Source organism: Nannobrachium achirus (assembly GCF_963921795.1).
Source record: "Nannobrachium achirus genome assembly, chromosome: 10".
NCBI classification, from domain to species: domain Eukaryota; kingdom Metazoa; phylum Chordata; class Actinopteri; order Myctophiformes; family Myctophidae; genus Nannobrachium; species Nannobrachium achirus.
This window is the reverse complement of record NC_137819.1, coordinates 67,469,186-67,481,967: the sequence shown is the minus strand read 5'-3', so window position 1 is coordinate 67,481,967 and position 12,782 is coordinate 67,469,186. Positions and strand designations below refer to the sequence as shown.

At 42.8% G+C, this 12,782-nt stretch overlaps 1 protein-coding gene across 1 annotated transcript in view; it reads left to right on the top strand.

Annotated features, from left to right (window-relative positions):
- Positions 1-10,343, top strand: part of pdik1l (PDLIM1 interacting kinase 1 like) — a 13,329-nt gene extending 2,986 nt beyond the window's left edge. Inside the window, exons 2-5 of the mRNA XM_080735993.1 lie at positions 205-580; positions 5,994-6,178; positions 8,036-8,153; positions 8,995-10,343. Coding sequence (XP_080592119.1) covers positions 205-580; positions 5,994-6,178; positions 8,036-8,153; positions 8,995-9,435 — 1,120 coding nt within the window. The 3' untranslated portion in view covers positions 9,436-10,343. The remainder of the gene's footprint in view (positions 1-204; positions 581-5,993; positions 6,179-8,035; positions 8,154-8,994) is intronic.
- The last annotated feature ends 2,439 nt before the right edge of the window (positions 10,344-12,782 follow it).

The window sequence follows — 12,782 nt, the reverse complement described above, 5'->3', positions numbered from 1 at the left end:
GAAGTATATGTATTTGGCCGTGGACCCCCATCTGAACATAATGTTGTTCCAGAGACCCAGAGATTTGAGTTGAAAAAGTTTGCTTAAAAAATCCAAAAAATATACAGCAGATCTACAAGTATAAAACTATGATTGAAGTGGCTAAGATCACATGCCACAGATACTTTCCATGTCTTAAATGTGTTTATAAACCTGTGTTTTCAGAGAGAGGGAGAGGATGAGCCTCGGGCTGCTCTCCAGCGTCCAGCCTAAGGAACTCCCTGAGCTGCAGGGGGTCCCTGAGCTCCAGGGGGTCCCTGAGGAGCAGCCCAGGTACCAGCTGGTGCAGGAGATCGGGCGGGGCAGCTACGGCGTGGTGTACGAGGCGTTGGCGCGGCGGAGCGGAGCCCGCGTGGCCGTCAAGAAGATCCGCTGCCACTCGCCTGAGAACGTAGAGCTGGCACTGAGAGAGTTCTGGGCTCTGAGCAGCATCCAGAGCCAGCATCCTAACGTCATTCACCTGGAGGAATGTGTTCTGCAGAGAGATGGACTGGCCCAGAGGATGAACCATGGATCTAACAGCTCTGTTCTTTATCTAGAGGTAAGGATCTAATAGATCTATCAGCTCTGTTCTTTATCTAGAGGTAAGAATGAACCATCACCACCACAGTGTCCATCTAGAGGTAAGGAGGCTACCATGTATCTACAGTATGTACAGTATCTACAATATCTCACAGAAGTGAGAGTCCACCCCTCTCATGTCTGCTCATATTTAATTCTATCTCTTCATGGGACACTTTGATACAATGTAAAGTAGTCAGTGTACAGCTTGGATAGCCTACTGTAGGCCTATGTTGTATGTTATAGGCCTACTGTCAAATGACACAGGGCGACCGTTGCTAGACCAGACATTACAGAAAGTTAATCTACATTAGACAATCAACCCCACCTGCATTGTATTTATGTATTAAAAAAAAAGTAAAAAAAAAAAAAAATGTTTTGAAAAAAAAAGTTTTTTGAAAAAAAAAAGTTTTTTGAAAAAAGTTTAAAAAAAAAAGTTTTTTGAAAAAAAAAAGTTTTTGAAAAAAAAAAGTTTTTGAAAAAAAAAGTTTTTGAAAAAAAAGTTTTTTGAAAAAAATAATAATTTAAACAAATAATGTTAATATTGGGCCAATACAAAAATAGGATAATGTTGCAGCTCAGGGCGACCGTTGCTAGACCAGACATTACAGAAAGTTAATCTACATTAGACAATCAACCCCACCTGCATTGTATTTATGTATAAAAAAAAACACGGATCAACTCTCAGAACAGCACTGTTCTGAGAACCCGTGGAAAGCTTTTCATCTCTGTCTTCCCAAAACCAGAGAAAGACACAATGGTCAGAAATAGGACTTTGTGAGGATAGAAGGTGCCAGTGGGACCCCAAATAGAAAAAGTGAAAATTCATGGTGTAGGTCCTTTAAAGACTCCTGATAAATGTTAGTTCTGTTAAACCTAAACGGATGCTTTCTCTCAGCGGTAAGACTTGGCGTCTTCTGGCCGTGTGCTGCACACACACACACGCACGCACGCACGCACGCACACACACACACACACACACACACACACACACACACACACACACACACACACACACACACACACACACACACAGGCCTCTCCCTCAACATGTGTGTGTGTGGGTACAAGCAGAACTCGGGGCCAGATGTTGTTGTGTGGAACAGAAGCAGATGTGCTTCTTAAGGAATGCTGTGTGTTGTTGATGCTTTGTTTAAAGGGCAACACCACTCATTTACAACATTCTGAAAGGGTCAAGAAAGGCCTTTTATTTTTTCTTGCACATCTGGTTACATGTGAAATAAGTTATGTGTGTTTTGTTCAGAGCAGACACCTGCCAAAAGGCCATTGACTTTAAATGTTAATGATTATAGTTAAACTCCTTTAAATGTGATGCATACAGTATGTATGTGACTTTGTTATGGTCTGACCGAACAATACAATAAAAGTAACAGATCTACAAGCTCCAAACGTGTCGCTTCGTGGCCCGTTCCCAGCTTGCAGATCTGCTACTTTTGATGCTATTGTGTGACGCTGCATCAGATAGAAAAAGAGCGCAGGACCACGTACCTACTCAGTAAAAAACTTTATATAAAAACTTTATATAAAAACCTTAAAATTGATATCTAAAATACATGTATGGTCATTGAGGGTCATTCTGAATTCCCACAGACCTTTTTCACATGGCGTCACATAAGAATATAACGCCATATAAGAACTGTGTTCCAATTATAAACAAATGATCTCAGTGGTTTGACTCATATGGGCGTCACATAAGAACTGTGTTCCAATTATAAACCAATGATCTCAGTGGTTTGACTCATATGGGCGTCACATAAGAACTGTGTTCCAATTATAAACAAATGCTCTCAGTGGTTTGACTCATATGGGCGTCACATAAGAACTGTGTTCCAATTATAAGCAAATGATCTCAGTGGTTTGACTCATATGGATGTGAAGAATCAACTGATGGTGAGAAAACGCTAATGTTACTGTCGCCCAATTAGTTACATTTTCACCAGAAACAGGCTTTATCACTTATGAGTGACTGACTATCATAAACCACACAGAGCCTCCTCCCCGACAATATCGCAAAGACTGTTTGTTTATTTGTGGACTACAATGCTTATATGAGAGGATTTAAGATGACTCAATGTTATTCTCCATAGAGAATGACTTCCGTGGAACCGGGGGATGAGCGAGTGATGTCATGACTTCACTGCTCTGTAGGAGTTTATTCCACAGTTTGGGGGCCAGGAGGGTTTGAGAACTATGACCTCTGACCTTTGTGAATGACCCATGTCTTTGTCAACAGTCTGTTGTTCTGTTGTGTTGTGTTTAAAGTGCGTTTACAAAGCTACAGCCGTGTGTGCTGCGTCTCAGTTAGAATGTTTACAGTGTTTACAAAGCTACAGCCGTGTGCGCTGTGTCTCAGTTAGAATGCACTGTTTACAGTTTACAGTTGCCCGATCCCGATCACGTGATCGGATCGGCCGCCGATATGGTCATTTTTATAAGATCGGAGATCGGGAAAAAAATATCGGAAAAAAAAAGAAAAAAAAATGTTTTCTTTTTTTTTCTTCAAAAAAATATTTTCTGGTAGTAGTGAAAGTTACAGGTAAGGTGAATGCGATATGAAACGTAAGCTTAGCTTACCATAATCACAGTAATCCTTAATCATTTTCAATCATATTCAAGGGCTTTTGGAGAAATGAGACAGACAGAGCACTGCAGAGGGAAGGTGATTGTGTCAGACTCTGTGTCCAGCTGGCAGCTGATGCCAATAAGTAGTAATTTGCCCCTTGTTAATGGATCAAAGGAAGGCAATTATGTCTCTCTGCACTGTCAACTAGCTGCTACTGCATACTTTTCAAGCAGACTGGTTAATTGGTTCTTAACTTATTTTGTTTCAACTTTAAAAATGGCCAATGCAGTGATGTTAATAGGTTTTTAATGTAATGAGTCCCGGGACCCAAGACGGGTCTTTCGGATGAGTCCCAGAGATATTTTATGGGTCCCACAAAAATTCAACGCGTCATGTCATTTTTGACAAAGTGCAGCATTTAACTTGAATTGGTTATTATATGGTTATGTTCATGTTACGTAGAAATGTGTCTGAAAGAAATGAACCACAATTCCAAATCTTACAATTTGAATACTTCCAAATAGTCATGTGATGGTTTGATTTTTTTTATACCTAACCGGTAATATCGGATGTTGACCACTTGGGGGCGTAGATAGAAGCTTTTACCGAGTCTTCATAATCAACAGCCACCTGTTATTTTATATACATCGATAATATATGGATCTTCTAAGTGAGATCATGATGTCTCCTGTTTGTACTGTTACTGCTTCTATGGAATGGGGGAAATGCCGTGCTTGTGTTTGCTCTGCTGTACATTGAACCAGTGGACTTGGTCAAAAACAGTCGATTAGGATTGCTTGTAGATCGGCTACTTTTGTTTTGAACGGTTGATCATAGAGGGACGTGCCGCCCCTCTATGGATGCGGGAGGGCAAGGCACAGGCGGCCGCCACCAAATGGACGGCGCCGCCACGAAAACACTATAATCAATCAAAACAGTTAGGCAGTCTAGGCTACATACATACTGTCTCAGATAGCATACATGCTAGGCTAGCTTGCTTCCTCCGTGTTGTAGTTGAGCCAATAAAGGTTATTTGACCACGTTCACCACAACGTTAATCGTCGCTATTGCTGTAAAGACACAATGAAGACCTGTGTGGCTTCTAACACGTTGTCCAATGTCCACCACATCTATAAACAATAGCGCGTGTATCCAGTTGTTATTGAATGAAGAGGACAGAGGGAGAGGAGGCGGGTCGCTGTGTGAGCAGTGAGCATGTCATGTTTCTGCGCCATACACGTTCTGTGGGGGAACCCTTTTTGGTGTATCACCTAACACGCTGTGCCACTATGGTCAGAGAGCGGCCCGGTGCTACGCTAAAACTCAGGCACCCATTGAATTCTGTGACCATCCACATACACACAATGGCGTTCAAAACACACTGTCGTTAGTTCTATCGTCTGTTTTAAGACTTTCTACGCGGATTTCATTTGTGTTAACATAGCATTAAGTAGCATGCCTTCACCCATGAACAATGGTGGCGTCTGGACTTTTTAAAATATATTTTTTTCGCGACGTGGTAAATTATTTTAACGTGGACTCCAATGGAGGCGATGCGTCCATGGGACCCAAGGACACTGACGTGAATGCGTCTTTAGGCAACGTGAATGCGTCAGAGACGCGTGACGCGCACGTATTGACGTCACTGCCAATGTTTTACCAGTTTTTAAATAGTTTGTTGATTATTTTTGATGCTGTAATGGTCTATTTTATTTAATTTTTTTAGGTATTAAACAGGTTTTAAAAGTCCTTAAATCGTGACTTCACTGCCAAATTTCAAAGGCCACACCAAAGGTCCGCTGCACAATGCTTGAGAAACACTGCACTAGTAGGCCTATATCACTATACACTACTCAAAAGCTTTGTTTTTAATTTGTTGATTCAGTGCTGCACTAAGTGATAGAATGAATAGATTCTTTTTTTCTTAATGCCTTGCCAAAAGATCGGATCGGGAAAGATCGGGATCGAATCGGAAGCAATAATATTTGATCGGTATCGGATCGGGAGCAAAAAAACGTGATCGGGGCATCCCTAGTTTAGGCATTTAGCAGACGCTTTTAATCCAAAGCGATTTACAATAAGCAGATAATACATCACCATAATAAACAAGATAATATGTCAGAACATCAACAACAATATAACAAATGCATATGAATATCAATCTAGAAAAAAAATCAGTGTTTCAGTAGTGCTAAGGGTTTAGGTGGAGTCTGAAAAGGTGAGTCTTCAGTCCACGGCGAAAGCTAGCGAGTGAGTCCGTTGTTCTAAGTGCGATAGGGAGTTTATTCCACAGTTTGGGGGCCAGGAGGGCAAACTGTCTCGGACAAGTGGATTTTTGCCCTGGGGTTTTTAGCGAGGGTTCTGTCAGCATCCCTGTGTTGGCTGATCTAAGTGCACAAGTGGGGGTGTAGGGGTTGATCAGGTTTTGGAGGTATGGAGGAACCATACCTTTGGCTGCTTTTAAGGCCAGCATCTCAGCGTCTGTTGTCGTGTTGTGTTTACAGAGCGTTTACAAAGCTACAGCCGTGCTGGATGGATCTACGGACACACCAAAAGAAATGTATAAATCTATTAGTTTGATCAACTTGTTCCTTCTCTTCTGAGACCTGCTGTTTCCTCAACAGTGGGTTGGGACCTGCGCTGTGTGTTCTGTGGTTAACTCTCCTCTCCTCTCCTCCTCCCCTCCCCTCCCCTCCCCGCTCCGCTCCTCTCCTCTCCTCTCCTCTCCTCTCCTCTCCTCTCTCATCCTCTCCTCTCCTCTCCTCTCCTCTCCTCTCCTCTCCTCTCCTCTCCTCTCCTCTCTCTCTAGCTGGTAGAAACGTCTCTAAAAGGTGAGATCAGCTTCGACCGAGGCTCCTCCTACTACCTGTGGTTTGTGATGGACTTCTGTGATGGAGGAGACATGAACTCCTACCTGCTGTCCAGGAAACCTTCTAGGAGGACCAACACCTCCTTTATGCTGCAGCTGAGCTCTGCTCTGGCCTTCCTCCATAGGTAGGACCTTAACACTAACCCTCTAACCCTAACCCTAAAGGAGACATGAACTCCTACCTGCTGTCCAGGAAGCCTAGTTGGAAGACCAACACATCCTTTATGTTACAGCTGAGCTCAGCTCTGGCCTTCCTCCATGGGTAGGACCTTAACCTTAACCCTAACCCTCTAAACCTAACCCTAAACCCTAACCTTCTGTGATGGAGGAGACATGAACTCCTACCTGCTGTCCAGGAAGCCTAGTAGGAGGACCAACACATCCTTTATGCTGCAGCTGAGCAGTGCTCTGGCCTTCCTACACAGGTTAGAGTAACTCCTAACCCTAACCCTATGGAGGAGACACAGGTTAGACCCTACCCCTAACCCTCTAAAACTAACCCTAACCCTATGGAGGAGACATGAACTCCTACCTGCTGTCTAGGAAGCCTAGTAGGAGGACCAACACATCCTTTATGCTGCAGCTGAGCTCAGCTCTGGCCTTCCTCCATAGGTATGCATGGACCATGTTAGAGCCAAGGTTCATCCTCTGGACCATCATAGATAGATAGATAGATACAGTATCTCACAAAAGATCGATAGATATACATATATACAAGGGCATTCACCAAATATTAGAATATTCGAATATCAAAGTCACTATTCGATGTTGTTCACGAAGTCGAATATTCGCTTTTTTTTAATACATAGTTTATAAAGCTTGGCTAGATAGGAAGTCATAAGAATGAGTTGTCAATGCCCCTGGTGGATGAATGTGTTAATGCTCTATACCAGGGGTTCTCAAACCTTTTTAGGCCGTGACCCCCAAAATAAACATATTTGAACTGGGGACCCCCACCCTGACAAGCACTTGGAATTGTAGGTATTACATTTAATGTGACTCGGTTCCACAGATAAATATTGTGAAAATAGCAGATCTACATGCTCACAACGTGAGGCGTTGTGAGCATGTAGATCTGCTATTTTCACAATGTTGGCCTCTTGCTTACTTAATATTTGACAGTTTGGCCAGTCCTGTCCAATATTCCACTATTCGAATACTTTGAGGTCGAATAATTCGAAGACTAAAATTCACTATTTGTGAATGCCCTGGCATGGACTATGGAGCTCGATAACCTGATAACAAATGTATTGATTACTGGGTAATCAATAAGCTTTGAGCTTATCAAGCCTGTTATCCAGCATAGCGGCCCATGATGTCATGTTTAAACAATCAAGACAAGAGGAGATCAAGAAGTTATTTTACTGCTACAGTGTTGCACACTGATGAATGATTGTTTTAATGATAATTAATGATGATATTTAGGGATGTCCGATATTGACTTTTTTACCGATAACCGATAATATCCAACTCCAAAAAGATAACGATACCGATATTTTAAAAGGTACCGATACCGATATTTTCCGATATAATTTTGTATGCTAATATCGGCCAATAATATTGGACATGCCTAATGATATGTAATGATAATATTTGTTACTTTTATCATCTTCATAGATGCTGGTCAGCCACAAACTCACAGTCACAACAACTGGACAATAAAAAAAGATACCAGTTCTGTTCATTATTTGTCGTCTCAGATCTTTCCACAAAACATTATAAAACACTCAACAGTGGGCTGATAAAAGCCTGGTCGATAAGCAGGTTAGATAAGGTGTTCTTTATCAATAATCATTAACCCTCTCAATAAGCAGCTTATCAATAATCATTAACCCTCTCAATAAGCAGCTTATCAATAAACATGAATCAGGTTATCAATAAACATTAACCATCTCCAATGAGCAGGTTATCAATAAACATTAATCAGGTTATCAATAAACAATAAGTTATCAATAATTATTACCCCTCTCCTCCCCTCACAGGAACCAGATCATCCACAGAGACCTGAAGCCAGACAACATCCTGATCTCCCAGGGCCCGAGGACCCCCCAGGGACCCCCTGAGCCCACCCTGAAGGTGGCTGACTTCGGTCTGAGCAAGGTGGAACAATTAACTTAACCATTTGTTTTATGCTTAAAACTATTGAAAAAATAGCAGATATACAAGCTTGGTGCCGCGCTGCGAGCTTGTAGATCTGCTATTTTTGACAGATCGTTTGGTATGTAAACAGAGATACATACATTTATTCAGTAAATGAATGTAAAATGCAAAGTACTATACGCAACTTTTGGTTTGCTTTTCAAATAATGGAGGGGCAGCTGTTGCTGCTGGTTGGAGACGACGCAACGCAGATGCGTGTGCCGCCGCGTTGTCTTTCTCCTTAAAGCGTGGTACGGTGGTCGTCCCATAGGGTAGTCCACGTCACGTTATCACAGCATCAGACCCTGAGAGGGTTGCCAGATAAGCGCTCATTTACAGCCCAAAAACAACACAAAAAAAGCGTCCAGATCTGGCATCTCGGTACCAACAGTACTTTGCGTTTTGTAGAAAAGTCAGTACCGTCGCATTTTCAGAATCTTGGCGTCGACTTGGTACCGAAGTATCGGTTCTGGTGACAAGCCTAGATGCCACAGTGTTATGTTAATAACTGTGACCCATCTCCAGGTGTTACAATAATAAATGTAACATCATATCCTAGTTGTTACGTTAATAACGGTTTCCCTATCTTTAGGTGTGCTCTACGTCTGGTCTGAACCCAGAGGAACCAGCCTCAGTGGAACAGACTTCTACATGTTATATTAATAACTGTGTCCTATCTTTAGGTGTGCTCTACGTCAGGTCTGAACCCAGAAGAACCAGCCTCAGTGAACAAGGTGTTTCTGTCCACAGCCTGTGGAACAGATTTCTACATGTTACATTAATAACTGTGTCCTATCTTTAGGTGTGCTCTACGTCAGGTCTGAACCCAGAAGAACCAGCCTCAGTGAATAAAGTCTTCCTGTCCACGGCGTGTGGAACAGATTTCTACATGGCCCCAGAGGTGTGGGAAGGTCACTACACGGCCAAGGCAGACATCTTCGCCCTGGGCGTGATCATCTGGGCCATGGTGGAGCGCATCACCTTCAGGGACGTGGAGACTCAGAAGGAGCTGTTGGGGTCCTACGTCCAGCAGGGCGAGGACATCGTCCCTCTGGGGGAGGCGTTGTTAGAGAACCCCAGGATGGAGCTTCTCATCCCTGCTAGGAAGAAGAGCATGAAGGCCTCCATGAAGCAACTGATCAGAGACATGCTGTCTGCCAACCCCCAGGAACGACCTGACGCCTTTGAGCTGGAGCTCAGACTGGTTAGGATAGCATGTAGGGAGTTAGACTGGGACACATGACTCCTTATATACATATATACACCCCTAATGGACCCCTAAAGGACCCCTATACAGTAACATACATATACATACCACTGATCAGAGACATGTTGTCTGCCAATCCCCAGGAACGACCTGATGCCTTCGAACTGGAGCTGAGACTGGTCAGGATAGCATGTAGGGAGTTAGACTGGGACACATGACTCCTTATATACATATATACACCCTTAATGGACCCCTAAAGGACCCCTATACAGTAACATACATATACATACCACTGATCAGAGACATGTTGTCTGCCAATCCCCAGGAACGACCTGATGCCTTCGAACTGGAGCTGAGACTGGTTAGGATAGCATGTAGGGAGTTAGACTGGGATACATGATGATATGGACCCCTAAAGGACCCCCTATGGACCCCTAATGGACCCCTAATGGAGCTGAGACTGGTTAGGATAGCATGTAAGGAGTTAGACTGGGATACATGATGATATGGACCCCTAAAGGACCCCCTATGGACCCCTAAAGGACCCCCATACAGTAATATACATATATATACCACTGATCAGAGACATGCTGTCTGCAAACCCCCAGGAACGACCGGACGCCTTTGAACTGGAGCTGAGACTGGTTAGGATAGCATAGACTGTGACACATGACTCCTTATATTACACACCCCTAAAAGACCCCTTATAGCCCCCCACATACAGTACACAAACATACAGTAATACACATACATACCACATGTAGGGAGTTAGACTGGGATACATGATGATATGGACCCCTAATGGACCCCTTATAGCCCCCCACATACAGTACACACACATACAGTAATACACATACATACCACATGTAGGGAGCTGGACTGGGACTTGTGATGGACAGATGTTGGTGGTGCAGTGGGTAGAGTTTAGAAGGTCCTGGGTTCGATTCCCCCCCCGTATTTATGTGCAACACCCCCCCCCCCCCCCCCCCCCCACACACACACACACACACACACACACACACATTGTGATACACGCCCCTTCTGCAATATCCTTCCTTTATCATCCTAGCTCTCAGTGTGAGACAGCCAACAGGAAGTGGCTGTGAGGCGAGCTGTGGTGACTTCCTGTCTGGAGGTGTGGTTTATCATGTGTTTCCATAACAACAACAACCTGTAGAAGCAGTGTTCAGTCAGGCTGCTTTAACAAGTCATTTAACAACATGACCATGCCTTATCAATGCTCAGGAGATCAAACAAACACAACCATAAAAACTAACAGATATTTACATTATTAACTCATTTACACCTGAACACCACATTCTATAAACGTCTTTTAAATCCTAACACATTTATAACCTGTGTTTCTATTAGCACATTAACCAAAATGTCTTCATTACACAAGTTTTTCACAATTTCTGCATCCAAACTTCCCCCAGTGTACAGGTCTGTTGTTCCCCCCATATCTGCTAGTGTAAAATAAGGTGGTGTTGTGTTGTGTTGGGTGGAGGTGTACTGTTGGGTGGGGCCAGGCTTCAGTCCTCCAGATAAGCTTTGTTTTGTTTCCACACGTGTGTGCGTGTGTCAGGCTACTTATCAGCCAGGGTCCAGAACTACAGTTTTTCTTTTATTTGATGCTTTGTTTGAGAAATGTTTGAGTTTCAAATACTGGGGGAGGAGGGGGGGGTGTACAGTAATGACAGTAATGATGTGTGTGGGAGGGTGGGATGTGTTTGTCTATGGGGGGTCTGTGTGTATAGAGAGGGGGGGGGGGGGTATGTACAGTAATGATGTGTGTGTGGTGGGGGGGTGTAATGACATTATGATGTCATTACACCATAATGATGTCATTACATCATCATGTACAGTAATTCATCTTTAAAAAAATAAAAACAAGGCAACACTGCTGCTTTGCTTTGAAAAATGGTGAAAAAATTGTTAGGGTTTTACACAATCCTTTGCTCCATGCTTCCTTCAGACCCACTGGATCTCAGCCTGTTAACCTTTGATGTGATTGGTCGGTTGTTCAGGGCCTCTGCTGATTGGTTGGTTAAAGGATCCATTCTGCTGATTGGTTGGTTAAAGGGATCTGTTCTACTGTACAAGGAAAGCCCAGATCCAGAAAGTCCTTTCAGTCCAACTCTCGCCCGGCACTCAGTGAAAATAGCAGATCTACAAGTTCACAACGCCTCGCAACCTGAGGCGTTGTGAGCATGTAGATCTGCTATTTTCACAATATTTATCTGTGGAACCGAGTCACATTAAATGTAATACCTACAATTCCAAGTGCTTGTCAGGGTGGGGGTCCCCAGTTCAAATATGTTTATTTTGGGGGTCACAGCCTAAAAAGGTTTGAGAACCCCTGGTATAGAGCATTAACACATTCATCCACCAGGGGCATTGACAACTCATTCTTATGACTTCCTATCTAGCCAAGCTTTATAAACTATAGCTTTTTAAAAGAGAAAACAATTACAAAAACTAAAAAATAAGTGACTTTCGACTTCGGTGAACAACGTCGATTAGTGACTTTGATATTGGAATATTGGGTGAATGCTATGCTTTGGGTGTGTTTACTGTGAGTGTTAAACCATCTCCACATTGTAACTTTTAGTTGTTTTTGAGCTCCTAGATCTGGCCTTGTCCGGCAAATTAAGGTCCTAATTGATCACAACAAAAGCATCCAAAGTAGCAGATCTACAAGCTCCAAAAACATGTATAGAGAAGAGATCTGCAAGACCACTCTGACTGCCTTTTTTTTTAAATAGTTTCTCATCCTATTTTACATTTTTTATTATTATTTTTACACCTGATCAGTTTTGGACAATGTTTGATGAAGAGAGAATATTTGTAGGTTTTAACTGGGACTCGGAGGCCTTTTAACAAATAGATCTACAAGCTCATAGCAGGGCATTCACCAAATATTAGACTATTCGCTTATTTTTATTTTTTGTTTAGTTTTCTCTTTAAAACAATAATATAGTTTATAAAGCTTGGCTAGATAGGAAGTCTTAACTTTTTCTCTGCCATTTTAAACATAGCTGTAGTAAGCAGCTGCCAAATTGTCCTTACCTTTTAACGTGGGCACGCTCACGCATCGTGCACAATCTGTGCGCGACTCATCTAGTAGACGTGTAGACTCGGTGACAAGCTTTCGAATACAAAAAACCCCATTGAAAAAGACATATCCGTTGCCACGCTGTATCTCTGCTTATCAGCCAGTGTTTACATGAAAAAGCATTGAAAAAAGCCAACTGTGCGCTATGGTAACACGTGGACACGTTCGCGCACAAAACGCACGATATGTGCGGGGATCATAATCCAGGCGTGTAGAGACTGGATCAAAGTTTCCAAACGCAAGAATCCGATTGAAAAACGAGCGTTCC